The sequence below is a fragment of the Myripristis murdjan genome, chromosome 13 (assembly GCF_902150065.1).
Source record: "Myripristis murdjan chromosome 13, fMyrMur1.1, whole genome shotgun sequence".
In the NCBI taxonomy this organism is placed as follows: Eukaryota; Metazoa; Chordata; class Actinopteri; order Holocentriformes; family Holocentridae; genus Myripristis; species Myripristis murdjan.
In genome coordinates this window covers 12,315,796-12,340,527 of record NC_043992.1, presented here as the reverse complement: position 1 = coordinate 12,340,527, position 24,732 = coordinate 12,315,796, and the positions used below count along the sequence as shown (strand labels likewise).

The following is a 24,732-nucleotide window of genomic DNA, read 5'->3' as shown; positions in this document are numbered from 1 at the left end:
CAAAGAGAGATCTGAAAGGTTCTGGGAGGTGAGACAGCCAGCCGACAATCCATGTTCCATCCCACATGTGTGTTTAAACCATACAGCTGTTGTGAGCTGTGTTTTTTTAATACTCTCCATAGAACATCAGTCAGTGCAAAAACAGTTAACACTTGGCAGTTCATAGCAGTGACCCTTATCTTTCTTTTCAGATGTTTGATTTGCTGCCTGTGAAGAAATTGTCCCATATTCCATATGAGGTTGAAGATGCTACATCATGTTTGCCTGTGAGAACAAAGAGATACGTTATTCCAAGACCTGACAGAGACGACAAAGATGCTTACACAGTTTTCCAGGTACATTTTATGACACAGTGGGCACATCATATCAACACTCTAGGGGCCCTATCTTGTGCTACCCGCTACCCGCTGCCACTACCCGCTACGCGCAAATTGAGGATTTAGGAACTTCCGCTATCCCTAAACGGTATCTTGCGCCCACGCTACCCGCTATCCGTTATGCCGACTCCGTTATTTGCGCCTGGAGGTGTGTCCGTGGGCGTGTTTCATGCGCTATCCCTAAAGTTGCTATCTTGCGCACACACTTTAGGGATAGCGGATAGCGGGTGGTCCTGACCACCCGCTATCCGCTATCCCTAAAGTTTGGGCTGTTCGGAGAGCGCGCCCAGGCGGCTTCAATGCGCGCCCCGACGGAGCCTCGCCACGCACACGGTCAGACTGATACCGGGACGCCGCCGGAATGGACTGAGTATATTACTCATATAGTTAGTTTACACATAGTTCCACCTCTGCCTCTTGTGTGTGTGTGGTGTGACCCGGGGATTTTATTCAATCAGTACAACCTTGTGACACGTCCACTTGGACACATGTGGCTCCACCTCCCGAATTAACTCGCCTATAATATAATGTATAATATATAATATGTATATAAAGCCAACTTGCTTCAGCCTCAGTAGAACCCCTGAGAAAATCTACCTCCCTCTCTCCATCGCGGGTTTAGGATTTAGGATTTAGGCCTTAAAGGCAATGGCACCTGGCACACTGATTGGTTTAACTGGCGTAACGCCCAAAACACGCCTATGCATAATATAGCGGGTAGCGCAGGTGTTTTGCGGATAGCGGGAGGTGGACAAGATAGCAACTTTTACAGGGGAACGCCTCTTCCTAAATCCTAAATCCGCAAATAGTGGGTTTAGGGAGTCTGGCGCAAGATAGGGCCCTAGATCTATAAATAAATAAATAAACAAATAAATATTTTTTTATGATATATAAATATATATATGTGTGTGTGTGTGTGTGTGTGTGTGTGTGTGTGTGTATTGTGTGTGTGTGTGTTTTGTATATATACATAATACATACATACACACATACACACCCATAACACGTATGAACATATGCATATATACATGCCTCTATAAAACATTTGCTCATAGGAGGCTGCTTTACCCAGTTCGGTAAGCCAGCCCTGGAAAGAAGGACTTCTGACATCCCTCTCATCAAAACCTGTCTACCAACCATGACACAATTCAAAATCCAGTCAGAAGCCTTGCAGTGCGCCACTTGTGAAGGGTCACTCATAACATATATAACGTGTTTCAAATTCAAAGTTATCCTCAGAAATTTCTCTAACTTGTTTGTGTTAAAAGGCAGTTATTGGGAAACACAGATATTGATTAACTGATTTATTTGGGCATTAGATTAACATTTTATAATTTAATTATTTTTAATTATTTTCTCAAATGTCTCCACACACAAACATAAATGGCAAGATCTAAGATACTGACAAAACAGGTACAAACACAAACAGTACCAGGAAATAAAATAAAGTACAGAAATTAATACAAAAAGGCTGGACAATAAATGATTATCAAATCAAAATCACAACTTCTGTCAACTGCGCGGGGGGGCTGGGTGCTTGAGTGTGGAAAGCGAAGCGAACAGCAAGTGGAACGAAGGAGAGATGGAAAGGCAGCCAGCGCACGGCATAGCAGCATAAAAACAAACACAATAATTACACAAATACGTCTCTGATTAACGTTAGGGGATTTAGTCACTTGGGGGAGTCTGGAAAGTCGCTATGTTGTCATTGTATCACTGGTATTTGCAAGCACTTGTGTTTTTCGCGCTAGGCGATTCATACCTTCCCCCTCCGCCGAGCCTACAGCGGATATGTCGCGGCTGAAAGCCGTCCTCTCAGCGTTCATGCACAAACTATTCGCTGCAGTGATTGGTTAATTCCGTTGTCAGTATTTCATGACGTATGGCCCAGTACCCGCCTAACTCCCTCCGGACAATCCAAGCTAGCATCAACAACAGATTCCTAAAGGAGCCGCAGATTGAATATGTCGATGTCCGTTTTTTCCCCCTTTCCTCGTTCATTTGATCTAGGCGGTCGGTGAAAACGTCTGGGCGGTGCGCCTAAGAAATTATAAGGCAGGGAAAACCCTGTTAATGAAAGGCCCAGGGGCCTCATTTATAAACATTACGTACGCACAAAATGGGGCCTGAAATTGGCGTACGCCACTTTCCACGCAAAGGTTGTGATTTATAAAAAAAAAAAAAACTTGACGGAAAAATGTGTGGTCCTCCACGTAAATTCTGAACCATCCGCACATCTTGGAGACAAGGGGAATTTGGCGACGCAGACGGTGAATTGAATCCAAACTGCATCATGATTCGCCTCACAGATTTATTTACACTCTATATCAAACGTTCATTGTAAATCCACTTTATCACAAACATTCCAAACAGCAGTGATATTTGTGCTCGCGCTACTGAGCCATAACTATTGCATAAAGAACATGCATTAAAAAAAAAAAAAAAAAAAAACTATATTGTAACGAGTGTAACTGATGAAATTAGTATCACTGGTTGACAAATTACACAAATGACATTAAACAGTTGCAGCACAGTGCGTTCCCCTGTGACACTTCCGTCTTCAAATCATGCCAGGGTGGTGGATATCACAGATTGAAATGTAAATTGTGACAAGTTTGGATGCAAGCAGTCTAATTGCTGTAAACACATAAATACCGTGGTGACACTCGTGCGTAATTTCTGGCGTCTTGGTAAGTCAATAATAATAATAATAATAATAATAATAGTAATAGTAATAATAATAATAATAATAATAATAAAAACTTATTGTAGAAATTCTAACCATTCAAGCCTGACGTACTGATGCACTTTTCCGCTATAACCTTCAGCCTGCAGCCTGCCAGTAGCCACTGTCGTCATTGTCACCTGTCACCTGCAGGCTGCACGTGACAGGTGACAGAGCATGTTTAAAAAGACAGCAATAAGGCTCAGTTTTTAACAAATTCTTTTAATGTGTTTGCTATCTCAGACATAACGTCAGACACACATTAGACACACAGCGTCGGTCAGCACCCGGCCACTGGCAAACACACCGTGCGCTCGGGGCGCACTGGCGCTGCCGGATCCTCAGCGCCTATGGCCCCCTCGCCTGGACTCTCCTCACTGGGTCTTACTTTAGCCTCCACCTTCAAATCCGACCTTTTTTTTTTTTTTTTTTTTTTAACAGCGGTAACAACGTGTTGCCACTCTCCACACTTCCTCTTATTTGTAACGCCACTACTGTGGCTGCCAAATAACATACACGTTCTCCTCTCCACCTCAGCCACAAGCACCTCGATTTCCGTATCTGTAAAATTCCGTTTTTTCCGCCTTTCTTGCAGGTTGCCATGATTAACTGTAACACACCATTGGTCAGCTCGATTATTTACATATGCCTCAACATTCATGAGGTGCTTTGCATTGGCCATTTATGGTTGAATGTGGGCGTGTAGTGGGCGGAGGATGAGACGCAATCTTGTCCGCAAACTTTCAGGTGGACTGTGATTTATAAAGGGAAATTGCTTGCAGGTGTGCGTACGCATGGTTTTATAAGTCTGGATTTTTTTGGGCATACGCCATTTTCGGCTTTTGGGCGTACGTACACTTTTAGTATGGATCCTACGCAAAGTTTTTCTAAATGGGGCCCCAGGTCTCGTTCCCAAGCTATCTTTAGAGCAGGGCTACTCAACCCACGGCCACATGTGTCATTTTTATTCGGCCCGCCACTGTCATATAATAAAAATATTATTATTCTATATAATTTCCAGAATTTCCTTGGTTGGGATCAATAAAGTATATCTATCTATCTATCTATCTAATTATTGACTTTCAGTCTGTGGACAGTTCATTTCTATCACTAACCACAAGAGGGCGATAATGCATAGGCTAGTGCGCTGATGTCATGAACCTGTTTTGACCTACTGGCCAGAAGTCTCACTTTACATAGCTGATATACAAGCCCACCCCAGGTTGCTACTGTGACTGGTGTGGGCTTGTTCGCCGTGCGTTGCGTATCCTTCGTACAACAAAGTATAACCCGGACATTAGTGTTTGATGTTACAATGCGATGGCAGGAGGACTCAATCATGGCCAATTCCAAACCGAAAAGGAAGATAGAAGTATCTCATATCACTGTTCACATTTTGTGAATGAAGCCTGTTTATTTTATAATGTTCCAAGGGATTGTGATATGGCCTAATTTCAGTATTAACCTCTGAGCAAGCTGCCCTGTTCACATTTTGGGAATGAAGCCTCATTTTGTTGTAACTGCATCATTTCATCATTAATCATTGCATGACAATCTTTTATTCAGTAAGGTTTGGCCTTGGATGGACATGTAGCTGTTTTCTGTATGTTTCATTCGTTTTTAGACTAGTCATGTAGCCTGTGAATTTTTTTTTTTGTTTAAACACCCAGAATAGGACAGACAGAATTTTTTAGCTTGCGGCCCTTGGACACAGCTGAATTTTGCTGAGTGGCCCCTGAGCCATCTTAAATTAAAGCCCTGCTTTAGAGCATTAGGAGCTATATTGGCCTGGTTAAAAATCTCTGAATAGTAAAATGAAGCCTCATGACCTGTTCTATATATCATTGTTATACCAGTGGGAATATTATTATAATATTACTATATTTCTGAATGACCCAAAGACCCTCGTTAACAAGTGCTTGAGTTGTAGATACTGCCTAATACCAGCTTATCAAATGTTTTGAAAGCTTTTTCTTCATATAGATCTCCAAGTATGAAAATGCCCTTGTCCACCCAATCTCTCCATAAAAAGGGGGCTTTGCCTATCAGCAATTTTGGGTTTAGCCAAATGCTTGACTCTGTAAAATAAATATATTTTTATATTTTACAATTCTGTAATTTATTTCTTATTTTTATTGTAACCTGTTATATGTTCTTGTATGTCTGCAATCTGTGCTGCTGCCTGTCTTGGCCAGGACGCTCTTGTCAAAAGATTTTTAATCTCAATGAGCCTTTCCAGGTTAAGAAAAAATGAAAAAATAAATAAATGTTTTTGGTTTATCTAGAATTTGGGGATGAAGATGGCAACAAATTTGGTTATCAGAACACCTTCTTGTGTCAAGTATAAGGGAAGAGAATATTACTATGGCGGCAATGGTAAGGTTTCTTTCTTTTGTTGAAGGCTAACCAGCATAATTCCATTTAAGTTCATTGTGATATTGTTGTTCCTTGCTACTGGTTGAGTAATATCTGAATATTATCTGGTTTCTTCAGTTATTGCTTATAGACATGAAATCCACACAGTGGGTTCAGCAGGACCAGTTGGTTTTGGGAGGACTGCTGGATCTCCTCCAGTGATAGAAACAGTCCGCACTTTCTTCCCTGAGACTTGGATATGGGACCTTGTGGATGTCGGGTGAGCTCTTATCATCACTCTTGACCAAAGAGATTCTACATAATGCCAGAAAGAGTTTTTTCAGGCTTGTGCCATAGCAGAATCGTGTTTAGTCCTCTAAAGAACTCTTTTAGAAAGTTAGAAAGCTGGGCTACAAAGTGGCTTCTTCTTTGGTGGTGTAGTAAAGTGACTGATGTAATTGAATCAGCAACAGTGCAAATAATCCCCAGTAAGTGTGTGTCTCTGTGCACCTGTTAATCCAGAGAGACTGGATCCAAGGATGTGCCCCTCACTGTCCCGGACACCATCACCACCTGGGAGACGGAGGCTTTCTGCTTGTCCCCTCAGGGTTTCGGTCTCGCTCCTCGTAAAGAGTTCACTGTCTTCCAGCCCTTCTTCCTCGAGCTCAGCCTGCCCTACTCCATCATCCGGGGGGAGCACTTTGAGCTCAAGGCAACCGTTTTCAACTACCTGACCAGCTGCATCATGGTAATGAAGCCCTTTACACTGACAGTGCATGATCTAGGTTACATATTCAAATTGGTTTTATTTCAATTTTTTGTTTTTACCAGTTATGATGGAGTTGGTCTGATTGCATATTTATGTATTACATGGAATCAATCAGTACTGCACTAGTTGTCAGTGGGAAGCCCAGAAAATCCTGATGTGATTTTAATGGGACATTTTATCATTTTTGGACTCCACATGAAGTATGAATGAATATTATTTTGTCTTCTTCTTATTATTATCTCAGGGGTAAGAGAGTGTTTTAGTGTCCTGTGATCTAAATGGTGATTGATGTTGAGTTTCTTCTGAATACTTAATAATTTAATGTGTTTTCTGACACAAACATTTTCAGATTTAAACATCTTCAATACTGGCACATAAGTCACTATCAGTGACTCCAAAAATATCCATTGATATCAGTCAGCCTTCTAAACCAATATAAGCCAAATTGTATGTTCTCTTCACCAAATGCCATTTTATTTATTTATTCAGTCATTTTGTGTCCCCACTGTAAGCTGCATTCTAGACCTATTATTTAATTTGATCTTATTTTTTTATTTTTCCATAACTTGTTTCTATCATGCAGTTCCAGTTTAAGATCTGACTAGTGTGTCTCTTGGCCAGGTGACTGTGACCCCAGCCCCCTCTGTAGAATACACCCTCACCCCCCTCTCTGGTGACAAGTATTCATCCTGTCTGTGCGCCAATGAACGCAAGACCGTCAGCTGGACGATGGCACCCAGTGTCTTGGGTGAGGCCAGACCTTCACACCTTCATTTCGCTGAACGCTCAAACTTGAGGGGGAAGCAGGATCCATTTTTCTTTATTTTACCTGTGTTATCTTGATTTGCTTGACCTGAAAGACAAGTCGGGGATTAGGCATCGTGCCAGAAAATGTGATGACACAGCAATAGTCAGTGCTGTGATCCTAGTTATTATGTCCATGACATGATATTATTGGTGGTTTTGATTTACATCTTTCCTCTTTTCTTTTATCAGTCATTTGGTACAGAAATCGAACACGTGCTTGAAGCTGATTGACATTGACTTAGTGCGTCAGGGGTATTTCTGACTCTGGTTAAAAAGTACCTTTTGTCTCAGTTTGCAGTCCTTAGAGCACAGTTAAAACTTGCGATGATTGACTTTGCATGCGTTTGTGCTGCCTCTTATATTGTTCCAGGATATGCATATAGAATCAGTGAGAGCACTTTACAGTCAGCTCAGCAGTAAAATAAGATTTAGCTACTTCATCACTAAAACATCATGAGCAGAATTACAGTGTACATTGGTCATGGCCTCACAGTGCCATACAGTATCACTGTCAACACAGCATGACCATGCTTTTTTATTCCTTGCATTATTTCATTAATGATCTTTTTTTGTCCAATGAAATTTTACACCATCTCACTCACAAAATATGTTGACTTTGTTAGATTCTCCAGAATCTTTCAATTAAATATCAGATGCAAAGAGACTTCATATTTTCTGTCTATGTCAATCTTTCTTTTAGGGGCTGTGAATGTGTCTGTGAGTGCTGAGGCTGTGACATCTGATGTTTCATGTAACAATGAGATTGTGAGCGTACCAGAGAGAGGTCGCATCGATGTGGTCACACGCTCTCTCATAGTAAAGGTAGGTGCCTTGAAATCAAGGTGACAATTCAATTCAGTGTTCCTGCAATATTAGTCTTTGTTGCATTTGGGAGAGGTGAAACTAAATTTGACTTACAGCCTTGACATGACAGATATGACCACTGAAGTTATTTTCCGTCTCCTTTCTTTTCAGCCTGAGGGAACTGAGGTCACAAAGGCCTACAACTGGTTGCTCTGTCCAAACGGTCAGTATGGTTTAGACCAGGCATTAAATGCAATAATGGTGGATTGTAATTTAGCCATTCACTGCTCCTCACATGTAACTTCATTTACCAAACAGGAGAAAGAACCCTTTGGTTCTGAAAGAAGTTCTTTTCTAAAACTGTTTTGTGGCCAGCAAAATTTGGATGGCAATGAATCAGAGTAGCTTCATTGAAATAACATGGTTGATGCAGTACTAACCTGTTCTTGTCTTAACTCTCTCTGAGATTTTATATTCCTGTTTTCATGCTCATATTGTTTTTTTCCTTTTGCCCTCTTCAATTAGGAGAGACTTTGACAGCAGAAAAGGATTTAGACCTGCCTGAGAACATCATTCCTGAATCTGCACATGGTTCACTGTCAGTCTTGGGTAAAGTCATTTAATTTAATTTAATGTTGCTTTGATAAGCACGGGTTTCAGCCGTTATCACATCATTGAATTTATATTATTATTATTATATCGAATATCAGTTGTGATCACCCCCACAGGGTATGGGTCAGCAGGTCCGTACTGCACCCTCTAGAGCAGTGCAATAAAAATGATCAAAAAAAAAAAAAAAAAAGCCTGTGTAAAGAGATCTAATCCAGTTCCATCAGCATCTGAAACAACAACCTGATACTGATGACATTCTGTTGGCTCTGTTTTCTGTTGTCTTCTTGTTTTTGACTGTATCGCTGCTACGTTTCAACCACAAATCCATTTTCTGGGTTTTTGTCTGGCTTCCTGATCATAGTGAACAAATGTCCTCAGTTGAATTAAGCCAGAAACACACACATTTGACACCTTTGGGAAATCCGGAGAGAATACTGAATATAAAATGTGGTTTAACAAAATTACATTTACATTTTTTTCATCAACTTGTTGTAGCATAGGCTAAAAGAATTTATGTATGGGTGAGTTTTTAAATTAACTTAAAAAAAAAAAAAAATCACTTACTTCCTGCAATACTCCAGCATACCACTGTTGTAGCGGGTCAGAAGGCTGTTATCATCTGTTCACATCGTTGGTCGTTCTTAACCACCCAAACGGTAGCTTCAGGCACTTTTGTTAGCTCAGCTTTTGTTGGCTACATAGGTAAGACCAGGAAAAGCTTATGGTTAAGGTTAGGAAGGGGTTTGATATATTATTTTATTATTAGACTTGTAGATATGGTAACAGAATATGACATGCTAAATCTTAAATGTAAATGTTGAGTACATTTAATATAATGCTGAATGAGTTCACACAATGATGATTAAACCTGTGACCCAGGAATAAAACTCCTGCCTTTTGAATATTTGTCCCCATTAGGAACGCTGGTGTTTGTGGGGACATTCTCATGCTGGTGCACATTTGACCTTTAGTAATGTGTTTTACGCAGTGCTTGAATGTTACTAAGTGCACTTACTTAAGTACTGCTCTTAAGTATAATTTTGAGGTACTTGTACTTCACTTGAGTATTTCCAGTTTATACTTCTCTGTATGCCACTCTGCTACATTTCAGAGGGAAATATTGAACTTTTAATACCACTATATTTATTTGACAGCTTTAGTAAGTAGTTACTTTGCAGATTTTAGATTAATACAAATTATAAACCAACTAATACATTATTATATATTTTTACAGGTTGAACTATCCAGCAGTACATAAAGTAATTACAGTTAGCTCCACCCTTATCAGCAGCAACATTAAAGTGATGAAAATTAATGCATCAATAATTAAAGTCCAATAATCTGATATGGTCTTGAATGGGCCACTCTGCATTATCAGTACTTTTACTTTTGCTACATTCAGCGTATTTTGATTCTAACTCTTTTGTATTTTATTTTAGATGAGATTTTGAATGCAAAACTTTCATTTATAACAAAGTATTTTCACACTGTGGTATTGCTACATTTGCTAAAGTAAAAAATCTGAATACTTCCCCCACTGCTGGTTTTGCATCAAACACACTTGACAGTTTCTGTTGGCCATGTGGGATTAAAATTATCATGTGGCTAATAACCTCATCCTACGCTACCATTGACTCACTGTGGTTTTCCCTCCTTTTTCTTTTTGCATGTGAGAACTCCTAAGTTTGTTTCATCAGGCTACTTATGTATCTGCTCTTAAAGAGTCACTGTTTTTCTGCAGGTGACATCTTGGGCCGGGCCCTCAGTAACCTGAATGGGCTGCTGAGGATGCCATACGGATGTGGGGAGCAGAACATGGCACTCCTGGCCCCCAATATCTACATCCTCGAATACCTGACGAACACAAATCAAATGACCAAAGCCATCAAGGAAAAGGCAACTGGCTTCCTGACCAGTGGTGAGCGTCTGTTATTCTTAGACTGCAATGCAAAAGGAATGAAGCATTCAACACTGACATTACACAACCTCCTGAATTGAAATGATATTTGACTTTGGTAAACAGTTTCATAGAGTTGCTGCAGCATTTTCACATTTTCATACTTCTGGCCTCATGTACAGTGGTTATGTGCATTCACTAGGGGTGTAACGACGTTGGTTCGGTTCGTACCTCAGTTTTGAGGTCTTGGTTCGGTTAAATTTCGGTACAGTATGGGAACAAAATGCAAAACATAAAATTGCTTATTTAAAGCAATTTTATGTTTGTTATGAACTTTATTGTAATGTTATACAAAATATAGGGAAAAAATAGAATACTGCTGCTAAGTGCTGGTAATAAGTTTTCCAATAAATAAAATATTCTCAAATAAACATATATATATATATATATATATATATGTGTGTGTGTGTGTGTGTGTGTGTGTGTGTGTGTGTGTGTGTGTGTGACTGATGAGCAGGCATGTTATTAAAAATAAATGATCGTCCAACTAAACGCAAACCGGATGGGATGGCATGTCTCTGCAGGATGCTGTGGTAGCCATGCTGGTTCAGTGTGCCTTCAATTTTGAATAAATCCCCAACAGTGTCACCAGCAAAACACCCCCACACCATCACACCTCCTCCTCCATGCTTCACAGTGGGAACCAGGCATGTGGAATCCATCCGTTCACCTTTTCTGCGTCTCACTAAGACACTGCGGTTGGAACCAAAGATCTCAAATTTGGACTCATCAGACCAAAACACAGATTTCCACTGGTCTAATGTCCATTCCTTGTGTTTCTTGGCCCAAACAAATCTCTTCTGCTTGTTGCCTCTCCTTAGCAGTGGTTTCCTAGCAGCTATTTGACCATGAAGGCCTGATTCGCGCAGTCTCCTCTTAACAGTTGTTCTAGAGATGGGTCTGCTGCTAGAACTCTGTGTGGCATTTATCTGGTCTCTGATCTGAGCTGCTGTTAACTTGCGATTTCTGAGGCTGGTGACATGGATGAACTTGTCCTCAGAAGCAGAGGTGACTCTTGGTCTTCCTTTCCTGGGTCGGTCCTCATGTGTGCCAGTTTCGTTGTAGCGCTTGATGGTTTTTGTGACTCCACTTGGGGACACATTTAAAGTTTTTGCAATTTTTCGGACTGACTGACCTTCATTTCTTAAAGTAATGATGGCCACTCGTTTTTCTTTAGTTAGCTGATTGGTTCTTGCCATAATATGAATTTTAACAGTTGTCCAATAGGGCTGTCGGCTGTGTCGTAACCTGACTTCTGCACAACACAACTGATGGTCCCAACCCCATTGATAAAGCAAGAAATTCCACTAATTAACCCTGATAAGGCACACCTGTGAAGTGAAAACCATTTCAGGTGACTACGTCTTGAAGCTCATCGAGAGAATGCCAAGAGTGTGCAAAGCAGAAATCAGAGCAAAGGGTGGCTAACTTGAAGAAACTAGAATATAAAACATGTTTTCAGTTATTTCACCTTTTTTTTTTAAGTACATAACTCCACATGTGTTCATTCACAGTTTTGATTCCTTCAGTGAGAATCTACAACGTAAATAGTCATGAAAATAAAGAAAACGCATTGAATGAGAAGGTGTGTCCAAACTTTTGGCCTGTACTGTATATATACATATATATATAAACTCCAGTGACAGTTGTTATTAGCTTTGGCCCGATCTGAATTGCTAGAGAGAGGCTGCTTGAATGCTGTAGTCAGCTGCGTTTGCACTAGGGTCAAATGGACAATTGAAAACGAAACTTATGTTCTGGCACCTATTATACTCGTGGGTAGGGCTGTAGTCAACCAAAGAAAATCTTGGCTGACTATAGTCCTGAAATTGTGACCAAAAGTTGACTAATCGGGGGGGGCGGGAAATAAAGTTACTATTTTTAGATTAATTAACTGGGCAGTAGCCTACCTGGTAGCCTTGTCCACCTAAATGAATTATAAATAAACATAAACAACAAGTATTTGCAGTATATTAAATCGTTTTTTACCTAATTATTTTGCACTGATTGACACACTCGAGTCGGTCGGCTCTGACAGCGCTGCATCACGTGCACCTACACAATATCATAGCCTATGATTTCCAAAAATAGTACTATGTCAAGCTGCCGTCGTTGCGGGTGTGTGCGCCTGCAGTTACAAAACGATTATGACACCAAAACTTTGAAATATGCCAATTCTGATATGTTTATACTCAAAACTGACGGAGCAACCTAACGCAGATATGTTAGCTTACCGTTTTCAGGTGATATGCCATGTTGGTCGTTGAGCTGTGATATGCAAACTGTTGTTTGCAAAGTTTGCATTCGACTTTTTTCCCATCTATTTTGGTAAAATGCTGCAACACTGACAACGTCTTTGACATGGTAGAAGACTAAATTCTCACATGTGAAGCACATTGTGCTGCTTTTTGCATGAAATGTGCTCTATAAATAAATCTTCTTCTTCCTCTTCTTCTAAATGTTCATTAAACGTTCTTAATTAAGCAAATATTCGGAAAACCAGGCCTAATTTTTTCTTCAGTTCAGAATATATGGGCCTACTTGTCTGTCTCCGCTAGTGGGTTGGGCTAATCCAAAATTGTGAAAACAAGGGGGGTGTTCTGAAGACAGACTGTTACCTGTGAAACCGTTTGTTCTGAAAACACCCCCATTAGCACTTAGTGCTTTACTCCTGATAAAATTAACACAGCAAATAATCGACCAATCAGATTTTGGTCGACCAAGAACGTATCGACCAATAAATTGACCAGTCGACTAACAGACTACAGCCCTACTCGTTTGGTAACTCACCCGTGCTGCACACCTCTGTACTGAACCCAACATCCTGTACCGAACCGAACGCCCTCTATCAAAAATTTCCAATTTTTGGTAGAGGGCAATTTTTTGTACCTACTGCACTCAAGCAGGACTCAGGCAAATGCAACCCGGGAAGTATAAACACTCCTGGTGGAATGAAATCTGACATCAAGCAGCAAAGGAAGGCACCTCCACTTGGACAAAACATAGGAGAGCAGAGTAGCACATTGTTTAATTGTTTAAATTGTTTAAATTATTCTATATTCCTTGTTTATAGTGTTTATATTGCTTGTTACTATTTATTTATAATGCTTCATATTTTGCTATCCACTTTGCTGCTGTAATACTGGAAATTTCCCCACTGTGGGACTAATAAAGGAATATCTTATCTTATCTCTTATCTTAGCAGCTTCCCTGACAGCCTCTGCAGCGAGCTCAAGGCCATCTGCGGTCTCTGGAGTTCTAACCATTTTAATTTGGCAGTTTCACTGAATGTACCTCTTGAGTATTATTTCAAGATAATCATGTTTTCAACTTCATGCAGGTTACCAGAGGCAGCTGAACTACAAGCATCAGGATGGTGCTTACAGCACATTTGGATCAGGATCAGGGAACACATGGTGAGAGTTAACATACTGTGCATCCAAAATACAACCTGTTGTCACAAAACACTAAAACTGAACATAAATTTGTTTGTTGTTGTTTGTTGTAAGTGAATGTTTTAACTATTGTGTTGCCTATCCTCAGGTTGACCGCTTTTGTGCTGAAATCTTTTGTCAAGGCAAAGACTTTTGTCTATATCGACCCAGAAGTAATTGATCACTCCAAGACTTGGTTAGAGGGTAAACAGCAAGCCAATGGCTGTTTCCAACAGTTAGGAAAACTCTTTAACAACAGGATGAAGGTACGGGGGAGGAGGCTCCCCAATAACTTTGTATGCATGAGGCACCAACAACCCCAGTTTCTTCCTGTCACAAATGGGGCTCACTACCAGCTGTCCATAATTCCACTCTGAAGATAAAAAGGTCATTGCAGTGCATACATGTTTTCTCTCTACAGGGTGGAGTGAATGATGAAGTGACTCTCAGTGCTTATGTCACTGCTGCTTTGTTGGAGGCCAATATGTCAGTGTCTGTGAGTACAACTATCTTATGCTGTTTTTCCACCCACTTGCACAACTGAAAGGACTTCTGTTAAGGTATACAGAAACCAATATGAATTCACAAGCTGACTGATGAGCAGGCATGTTATTTACTCTGCTGGGCCTGCTGGTGACACTAGATAGAAGGTTATGCGATCACCAAAATCACCAAGTTACATTGTTTAACCAAAAGGAAATCTTATCATAAAATTTCAGCTGTTACAACCGTAGCTATTACCACCATATTTTGGCCTGTTGGCGCTAGTCTAGAGGAAAGGTCATAGAATCATCAAAACTGACAAGTCTCATCATCTAGCCAACATGACTGACCAAATGTCATGGCAATGTTAAAGTAGTTTTTGAGACCTTAGTCAAAATAAAAGCCTGGTGCTAGATGAAAGGTTCATGCGGTTACCAAAACTGCTAAATCACCAAACTTTATGTCAATCCACCAAATAGATTTGCCGATATGGCCCTCTGGACCTAACTGGTGACCGACGAGCCAAGCAGCACAGTGACTATAGGCTGCCACTTTCCATCAAAGCATAAATTAAGAAATCTCAGAGAAGCGACCAGATGCAAAACACAACACGACCAAAATATTTTCTTCTTTGGTACTTTGGCACTTTTACACTGTATGAATGATTGGCAGCCCAGATTTGCCTGTTTTATTAGTGTGTGAGTTCTTCTTGTTTTCTTTTGGCATATGAATTTTGAGCCCACACACCTCAGACAACTTCCTACATTGTGAGATTTTTCTTTAGAGAACAGAAAATTCTTACTTCTTCTGTTGAGGTATATGGGATAATTTCACAAGAGGGATATTTGAAGTATGACCACCACTATCACCACCATATTTTGACATGCTGGTGGCGCTAGTCTAGAGGAAAGGTCAGAGTCATCAAAACAAACAGATATCATCATCTAGCCAACAAGAATGTTTTTACCAAATTTCATAGAAATGCTAAAGTAGTTTTTCAGACATTAGCAGTCAAAATAAATAAATTGCCTGCTGGTGGCTCTAGAGGAAAGGTCACAGGATTACCAAAATTGCCAAATCACCAAATTTTATGTCAGTTCATCAAACAGATTTGGAGAGAAGCAGGGGCGGACTGGGACAAAAAATCGGCCCGGGCATTTTGGACCAGACCGGCCCACCACATTCGATAACGCACACCTTTCCGGTCTTTTTGCTCTCTTAAATGTGTTTAACAACTGTGCAACTCTTTAAAGCCATAATGCCATGCAGTTAGTTAGCTGTCATCAGCAGTGTTGGGCATGTTACTTTGAAAAAGTAATTAATTATAGTTACTAGTTACTTCTACTAAAAAGTAATTAATTACCAGGAAAAGTAACTATTGCGTTACTTTTTAAAAAATTGTTCAAATATGTCAAATTACTTGGCTGCCCCAGTCATACTGGCCTATAGTACTATAGTGGAACAATAAAATACAATAGATGAATAGGAATTGAACTTTTTTATTCTCTTGAACAGGCCACAACTGGCCAACACCTTTTGGGCATCTATTTCAGATCAGTAAGTGCAGGTGCCTATCAACATGAATGGAGAATGAGCCCAAACTGCACATAGGAAGGTCATGGCGACAAACAAAGTATACCACACAAATCCTTTAAATCTGAATCTGATTCGATTGGTATATTATCTCCCCATAAAGTTAGAACAAGGCATTAAAAAAGGCAAAAAACAAACAAAAAAAAAACAAAAAAACAAAACAAAACAAGGCAAAATAATAATAATAATAATAATAATAATAATAATAATAATGATAATAATTTAGCACCTGGGTTACAAATTCACAAAAAGAGTACAGAAATGAAAATTACAGAAACCCTAAATACCACTGTGTGTGTCATCTAGCCAGTGACAGGCAGAATGATAAGAATCACTTCACTGTCATGGTTAACAACAAAGTGAGGTAATAAAGTAAAATCCGACTTTTGTCCGGGTGGGGAATTGAACCGAAGACCTCCTGCATGGCAGACGGGGGCACTATCCGCTCTACCATCGGGAATTGTGTTCCTCTGGCATTGTTTGGGCTTGTTCTTCATTCATGTTGATAAATTACGAAAAAGCGAAAAAGTCCGATCGGTTTGAAAATTGACAGCCGCTTTTTTTCTCGCAGTTTCTCTGCGCCTCTTTTGCGTTTTCTCTCCATCTCAGTAGATCCTATAAGATAACGTTCGACCCGCGTTGCACTGCACACCGGCGCACCGAGCCACAGGCTCGTGATCTGATTGGGCAGCAGCGTGTCTCAGGGGCCGGCCCGGTGCTGAGTAAACAAACTCTTGCAATGACTTTATTTGCCGAAATCATTATGCAGGCGGGACCAAACTACGCAAAAGGGGTTGTTTAGCAATGTGACTGGGCCAGCCCAGTGTCAATCGGGCCGCTGATCTACTGATCTTATGGTCAGCTATTTCAATAATAATAAAAAAAAAAAAAAAAAAAAAAAAAAAGTGTCGGGGGACTGTCGGCCCACTTAGCACATAGGCCCACCGGGCAAACGCCCGGTGTGCCCGATGGCCAGTCCACCCCTGGAGAGAAGCCATCAGATGTGAAACATTACGCCAAATGTAAAGATACTAAAATTTTACACAATGCTTTTTGGTTTGTGCAGTAGATGATGATCTACTGACCAAAACATTTTCTTCTTTTGTACCTTTTATTAGTTTTGCACTGCATGAATGATTGGCAGCCCAGTTTTGCCTGTGTGTGAATTCTTGCTGCGTTCTGTTGGCATGTTGACTTTGAACGCACATACCTCAACTTCCTATATTGTCACATTTTTCTTGAGAGAGCAGACAACTCTCACCTGTTCTGTTGAGGTATCTGGGATTATTTCAAGAGAGGGTTATTTAAAGTGTTTATGAAATCATGTTTGGTCTGTCACAGCATTCAGGGATGAACAGAGGCTTGACTTGCCTCAAAGAGTCCTTCAGCAGTTTGAGCAACACCTACACTAGAGCTCTGCTGGCTTATGTCTTCACCCTGGCTGGAGACATGAAGACTCGTGCTCTCCTGCTGGAGCAGCTAGACAAGGATGCTGTACGCCAAGGTGAGATATCTACCTGTAGTAAAATACTGTTTTATTTCTGTCAAAGTATCCTAAACTGTGTCTTTTTCTGTTTGTGGCTGGCTGTTTTCAGGGGGTTTCATCTTCTGGACTCAGAAGGCCACAGAGACACAGACATCTGACTCTCTGTCTGTGGAGATCAGTGCCTATGTGCTGCTGGCCAAACTCAGTGCCTCCTCTACTTCTCGTGAAGAACTGGGCTCTGCCTCTGGCATCGTCAGGTGGCTGGCCAGCCAGCAGAACTCCTATGGAGGCTTCTCCTCTACACAGGTACCTTCTAAACTGCTACACATTACTTTTACACATAGTTTTCTTGAGCCAGTTTGATTTCATTATTTGACTCTACATTTTGTAAACCTCTGCATTTTTAAAATTGGGAAGTATGAGAAAGTGCATGAACATACATTAACAACCTTGATAATTATATTACATCTTTACAAAGTATAAGTGTTACTTTTTTTTAATCTTCTTTTTCTTTTGCTATTGCTGAGGTCCAACATGGTGTGTATATGTGTGTGTTGTAGGACACAGTGGTGGCTCTTCAGGCTCTGGCTCTCTACTCTAGTCAGGTGTTTACTCCAGAAGGTTCAAGCTCAGTGTTAGCCCAGTCTCCCTCTGGCCATCTGACGTTTGAAGTGGACCCGGACAACAAACTTCTCTACCAGGAGAAGCAGCTGAAGGATGTGGCAGGAAAGTACCAGTTTGAGGTGAAGGGAACTGCATGTGTGGCAGTGCAGGTCAGTGGAGCAGCTCAGTTCTTCCACAGTTGGTTCATCTGGTTCTTCTGAAGATTTATTTGGCTACATTTACATGAACACTGGCTGTGCTTGCAGGCAACTATCACTTTGCAGTCCCAAAAACATATAAGCAACAAAGCATAATTTTGCTCTTCTTGGATACACAGTATGACTGGGTGCAGTGTATCGCTCAGTGTAGTTGCTAGGTAACAAGTGGCTCAACAGCTTTTCTGGGCCACTAAAAATGAAGAAGAGCTAAATAAAAAATTCATTAATTGCGTGATTTTGGTTTAAAATGTCCCGCTCATTGACTGTCACCTGTGTGTACTGGGTGAAGGGGAGGGGCAACAGAACAGGGCAGTAGACAGATCCTGCAACAGGACAAAATATCAAGCGTTTAAATAACATCACATAAATCTCTGCTCAGGATTTTAACGTTGGCTAGTGCGTTCGTGGTTCTTGACAACTTATATGGAGCTAAGTCAAATTACATTTAACAAAGCCCAAATTAGAAACTAAATTTTGGAATCAAGCCCCAAAAACAGCAACCTGCGACTACTAATATTTGTTAGTAACTTCACAGAAAAACAAGCCCAGAGTCATTGATAATTGGTGGACTTGGCAACAATGGTTGCTGATGTGTTTTATGTCCTGCCTTATTGGATTCTGACTATTTTGATCAGTTAAGTCACACTAAAGAGACATTGACAAACATCACATTTCGACTTCCAGGTTAAAATGAGGAACTTGTGTGAAACTTCTGATCCCCAGCAAAATCAAACCTGCTGGTTTGATGCAGGAGAATTCAACCAGTGTTTGTAGTGGTGTGTTGGTAGGTCTGTGCTTGGATCGCTGAAATTTTTGTATGAAGTATTCTTTTATGGACAGTTCGTCACCATGTTATCAGTTAAAATTAAACCCATATTTGTAACCCTTAGATGGTGAAAGCTAAATGTGTTGCCATGTTACAGTCATCTGTTTAATATTGGAAGTAATCCAGGCACCTTCGCCAGGTTTCTCAAACTCTGTACACATTTACCTGATCATTCCCACCTAGTTAGGTTGTTCATCTGCAGCCACACAAAACAGGTTACCTGTGTAACCACATTTAAAATTGACATCTCTTTACATGTCAACACAGCCGTTGTCACCTGTACAATTTCCATGCATTTCATGACTATTAAAATCCTCCTTGTGTATTTATTTCCTAGTTGGCTCTTCAGTACAACATCCCAGTTGTTACTGATGACACCAGTTTCAGCATCCAGATTAAACCAGAAGCAGACTGTAGCAAAACATCTCTGAGACCTAAGGTTAATCTGAAACTAACGTCCCAGTAAGTAGCAATTAACGATGAACTCTAGACTATAGTTACTGTAGACGGCTGTTCTCCAGCTGGTAAATAAATGATTAGTGATGCAGATTCATGCTATGTTGGATTTCATTTAAATCAGCAGGAGAAAGTTAAGCAGTACTGCATACAATCCCACACTTTTATGGTTCTTCCACAGATATAGAGGAAAAGAGTCTACAACAAATATGGTGATTCTGGATATCAAAGTACTGTCTGGATTTGTCCCAAACCCAGCATCTTTGAATAATGTGAGTTATTTGAGTAACAACTTTCTCCTCAGTGTTACTTCAGCATTCGTAGATCCTCAGCTGAATATTATGTCTTTGCAGCTCAAGCGTGCTCTCCTGGTAGATCGTGTTGAACAAGAAAAAGACCACATCCTGATTTACTTGAAAGAGGTAAGAGGAATTCACAGTGATGATGATCAGATTATGTCCTCCAGATCTGTCACTGATTATCTCATCTCTTTTTTTACCAACAGCTATTGCCGGGAATACCTATCAATCACAACTTAGAGCTTGTGCAGGAGCTTCCAATGCAGAACCTGAAGGCAGCGGTGGTCAAGATCTATGACTACTACCAGCCAAGTAAGCAGATACACAATCATTTTATGCAGCCTCTCATATCTATTACTGAATGCCTGATCTGAGAGACAAAGAAGCTCTCGCAGCAACTTTCCCGAGAGTTGCAAAGCAATCTTTTGGGAGCACTGGATAGTGGATATGTACTGGCTTGTTTAGTACACCCTTGGATGCCTCACTTACAGTCGCCCTCAGGGACGACTGAGGCCTTCAACCTGGAGCTGATGTCATCAGATGGTGCCCAATCTTCACTGGGTGTTTCAACCCTTAACCGCTACACCCTCCAGTTGGCGGGTCAGCAGTGATGGCCAAGTCACTGCTCATCAGCTCCAAGTCTCCAGCCCTTCTCCCTTTTGTACCAGAGCCAACAAGAGGCTCTTTCTGTTGCCTCACCAATCCTGCATACTGCTGACTTCCGTTCCATCCCTAAGACGCCCAGTGTAGTGAGCAGTGTCCACACTGACTAAGCTGGGAACCCTTTACATCCGACTTCAAGAAGAAGCATCCATGTCAGCCAGCCTTTCTCTCTGCACTCCATGACAAGGTCTTGGTACTTTAGGCTCTTCCTCTCATGGGCCTCGTCACAGCCTTCTTCCCATGGAACAGTCAACTCCACAAGGATCACCTTCTTTGCCTCCTCTGACCAGATGACACTGTCAGGCCTCAAGGTTGTCTGGACGATCGGGGGGAAAATCAGCTTCGTTCCCAGGTCAGCTCTCATCTCCCACCCATGCTCCCCCTGAAGGATGTTGGTTCTAGTTCTCCTTGTGGTGGATGGCTGTTCCCCAGCCCTGATGAACTGCAGTAGTGGTGCTTGTGGCTTTTGTGGCTGTGGTCTTTTCCTGGCCTGCTCCACGTTGTCTGCAATCACAGAGAGTACCTTGTCGTGCCACCACCTGTATCTTCCCTGAGACAGCGCTGTCTGACACCCACTCAGGATGTGGGCAAGTGTGCCTTTCTTCCCACACAGTTTACAGAGTGGGTCCTCCCTCAGGCCCCAGCTTGCCAGATTTATGTGAGATGGAAGTGTATCGTACACCGACCTAAAGAGGAAGCTTATGCGGAACGGCTCCAGCCTCAAGAGATTGTTCCATGAGACCCTCCTTTTTGGGAGTTCCCATTTGGTCCATGATGTGCTGGATACCTTCCCCTTGCACGTTAGAGTAGTTGGCGTAGCTGTCAAGCAAGTCCAACAACACTAACAACAATATTGCTTTCAGCAAGCCCAATAGCAACAGCACTCCCAAGCAGACATTGTCTGACCCTGTTGAAGGTGATTCAAGAAAGACAGTATTGTATAAGGTCTCACCCAAAGAAGAGATGCTCTCAATGAGTGTGCATCCAAAGTCTTCCTATTGAACAACCTCAACCTCAACTGCTGTATATGAAGCAGATATGGCAGACATGCCTCTTTCTCTGATGGGGTACAAATGAGGCAGTTGACCAGATAAGTAACACTTGTCAGACCCTTTGCTGCTGGCAGAGCAAGGACTGCATCCATGCACTTGGTAAAAGTCTGTAGTGCAAGACAAAGCCTGATGGGTGGGGCCATGAACTTGTAAGCCTCCTCTTCAAATACAAATCAGAGAAATTTCATTGGGGTAGATGTATGGGGGTCTGGAAGTACGCATCCTTCAAATGAAGGGTTGTGAATCACAGGCCCCCGCACATGGCCTGGATGATTTTATGCAGAGGAAAGCACACAGAGTTTTAGCTGCTTTAACCACTGATCCCACTGAGACACTCCTTCTGCCTCCTTAATAGGATTCCCACCTTCACTTGAGGCATGGAGTTCTCCCAATTGCATCCTTACATGGTAACACCATGGCTGCTAGCGCAGTATCCAAGGCCAAAGAGGCCTAATGATTCTGGCTCTGTTCTTTAACATAACCTCAAGGTCCTGTATCTGGGGTAAAATGGAGGCGGACAAAACCTGACTTTGATTGACTAAACAGTGCTGCTGGTCAATTTTTATGTTCTGCCTCTCCCTTGTTTTCTTGGGGGAGCTCCTGAGCGGCTGGGAGGACTACTTAAGTACATAAGAGGAAGAGGTCTAAACAAGCTCAGAGCAAGAACACATGGCATCCAAACGGGCCAAAAGCAAATGGTCTGAAAATACTATAAAACATAGGCTCGGGTGTTCCACTACCTTTTCAATGTACTCCAAGCCCAGACAGTGTATGCAAGGTATGTGCGTCTCCAGTGGGAATGGCCACCCCTGCATGTATCACAAAGATAAGACATGGCAGGGCTACACAAGGCTGTAAAAAACTGAACCCTTTATGGAGATTACCAGCCTCTTTAAAGAAAACATGCTAGTTCCAAGACTGCCCTGTAAGGACCTTACGCCACAGCAACACAGCAACAGTCCAGGGCAATATGTGGATTATGGTACACATGGTATACAATTCTCAAAGAGGTACTCCTGTGGAGAAGCTAAAGAGCTGCTGCAGGCTGATAGCCACTGACAACATTTGAGAGAAATCAAATGGCAAAGTTAAGGAAAACCTGTTCAGCACTGACTTTGAACCCAAATGAAAACCAAGGGCAAAAGCATCAGTGCAGAAGCAGCCTTTATAGGCTCACCCCACTTTCATGATACACATGCAGGTGAGCACAGTAGTGAATTGGGAATTCCTTGACTTGAATGTATCCGTCTGCCTTGGAGTGATATCAGTGTGAAACTGATCCACTTGAGGGAAACCTCACAGCAGATTCCAGTTTTTAGGACATGAAGGAGATCGTCTTGCTTGTATTCTTCCAATTTAACTATTCTCTTCCTTCCTCTCAGGCGACCAGGCTGAGACAGAATACACCTACCCCTGTGCTGCAGGTAATAACCCCAATAACATACATCAACACTTGAATCTGATTATGTAATATTGCATGTGCAAGCCATCATAAGTCTCTCTTAATGACCTGTATGATAATTATCATAGTCACAGTTGTCTTCACAGTCAACAATTTTGCATAAATCCATCTGTTCATGCATATTTAATGTGTATATAATGACTATATAATAAATTAAGTCAGCTTTTGTAGTCAGTTTTTTAAATGTGCATGCCACTGTCATAACTTCAAGATATTGAAGTTATGACAATATTTATGATGTAATTTTATTTCATTTGCAGCATCTTGAAGAGGAACGAGAGACGTCACTGACTCCAACAAAAATTCAGATTAGATCAACATGTTATTAACCATGTATGTACTTTGTTTTCCTCCACATCCACTTTTGTGTAAATGTATGTTCACATGTAGCATACTTATTAGACCTATGCTTGAATGTTAGAACAATAGGACAGTTCCTTCCATTTTTTTTAAACTTTCTTTAAATTTGAGTGTATGTATAAAGACCACTAGTTTGTTGTGACCATGTATGATTTAATTATCACAGGAAACACTAGAGCTACTCTTTATAAAATAAAAAAATATTGCAAAATGTAAGAGTTTCAAAGGTTTTTCTTTTGGAAATGGTGTGTTTTGGGGTTATTAGAATCTGTTTTTTGATTATGTTCATTTTGATTTTATTTTATTTTTTTGACTGTATTTGAATGGGGCTAATAATTGACCTCCCTGACTCAACCCACTGCACTCCTGGCTGGCCTGGAGGGGTTTCTCTGTGATCCTTCCAAAGATTTCTTTCATTTCCACCCTTTGTGGCTTTTGGTTCTTTTATGGGACTTTTTTTCTCTCCTTGCCTTTTTACAAGGGTTCAGGTCAGAGGGGGTTATTTTGTTTTGGACCTGTAAAGCCCTTTGAGACTGTAACAGTTATTACCCAGACAGCAGTACATTCCGAAACGGATCCGCCCTCAAGTCGCCAGATCCGCGCAGCAGTCACACCGTTACACGTCTCTGCACCAGCTTTGCCCCAGACCTCCCATATAGCAGTCTGATCCGCCCTAGTATTGCAAAATTTGTATAGCAGTCACACCCGAGATCCGCCTCTGCACCAGCTTTGTGCCAGATTTGGGTGGAGCACACTGATTAACAATCGTTATGGTGTATTAGGAACAGATTTGGCACAGCTGCGCAAATCAGGAGGCAGCCAAACTCAAAAGTACAGCTCCACTTATTTTTATTCCCCATGACGGTCTCAAAGGCAGAGAGCAGCAGGAAACGGAGTTCTTGGTAAGTAAATCAGTATGAAAATAATTGGTGTCATGTTTTTTTTTTTTTTTTTTTTTTATGCAAATCTTTATTTGACATCAAGAGAAATACAGACAATCAGGATGTAAGGATTTCACAAATATCTAAAGAAAATACCAGTTACAATAAGTGTAAATAAAATAAAATAAAGCACATAGGATTTAAGGTGCTTTGTTTTCATATTATGGTTATTATGGTTACAGAAAATAATTCCTTAAAATGCAGAAGTGTGCGTTCACATTTCTTATTTGTCATTTGTCATTAATATAATATTTTAATTCTACAACAAAAACATTAAAGTTAGGTATAGTCTTGGAAAATTTCATCCTGTGGATGTGAAATTTACCCATTAGAGTCACCCTGATCACCCTTTCCACTACACACTGGACAGACAGCGGAGCTCCTTCTCCAACAGACTGTTACAGCTCCGCTGTCGAAGGGACAGATATAGGAAATCATTCCTGCCACAAG

At 41.1% G+C, this 24,732-nt stretch overlaps 1 protein-coding gene across 1 annotated transcript in view; it reads left to right on the top strand.

The window, feature by feature from the left end:
* LOC115370141 (alpha-2-macroglobulin-like) overlaps positions 1-23,273 on the top strand; it is a 33,719-nt gene extending 10,446 nt beyond the window's left edge. The window contains exons 16-36 of the mRNA XM_030067013.1: positions 192-335; positions 5,388-5,484; positions 5,563-5,737; positions 5,980-6,205; positions 6,848-6,974; positions 7,734-7,855; positions 8,009-8,060; positions 8,363-8,446; positions 10,191-10,367; positions 13,747-13,822; positions 13,950-14,106; positions 14,262-14,336; positions 17,258-17,420; positions 17,512-17,708; positions 17,963-18,175; positions 19,387-19,511; positions 19,687-19,777; positions 19,859-19,927; positions 20,011-20,116; positions 22,902-22,943; positions 23,242-23,273. Coding sequence (XP_029922873.1) covers positions 192-335; positions 5,388-5,484; positions 5,563-5,737; positions 5,980-6,205; positions 6,848-6,974; positions 7,734-7,855; positions 8,009-8,060; positions 8,363-8,446; positions 10,191-10,367; positions 13,747-13,822; positions 13,950-14,106; positions 14,262-14,336; positions 17,258-17,420; positions 17,512-17,708; positions 17,963-18,175; positions 19,387-19,511; positions 19,687-19,777; positions 19,859-19,927; positions 20,011-20,116; positions 22,902-22,943; positions 23,242-23,249 — 2,526 coding nt within the window. The 3' untranslated portion in view covers positions 23,250-23,273. The remainder of the gene's footprint in view (positions 1-191; positions 336-5,387; positions 5,485-5,562; positions 5,738-5,979; positions 6,206-6,847; positions 6,975-7,733; positions 7,856-8,008; positions 8,061-8,362; positions 8,447-10,190; positions 10,368-13,746; positions 13,823-13,949; positions 14,107-14,261; positions 14,337-17,257; positions 17,421-17,511; positions 17,709-17,962; positions 18,176-19,386; positions 19,512-19,686; positions 19,778-19,858; positions 19,928-20,010; positions 20,117-22,901; positions 22,944-23,241) is intronic.
* Positions 23,274-24,732: the final 1,459 nt, after the last annotated feature.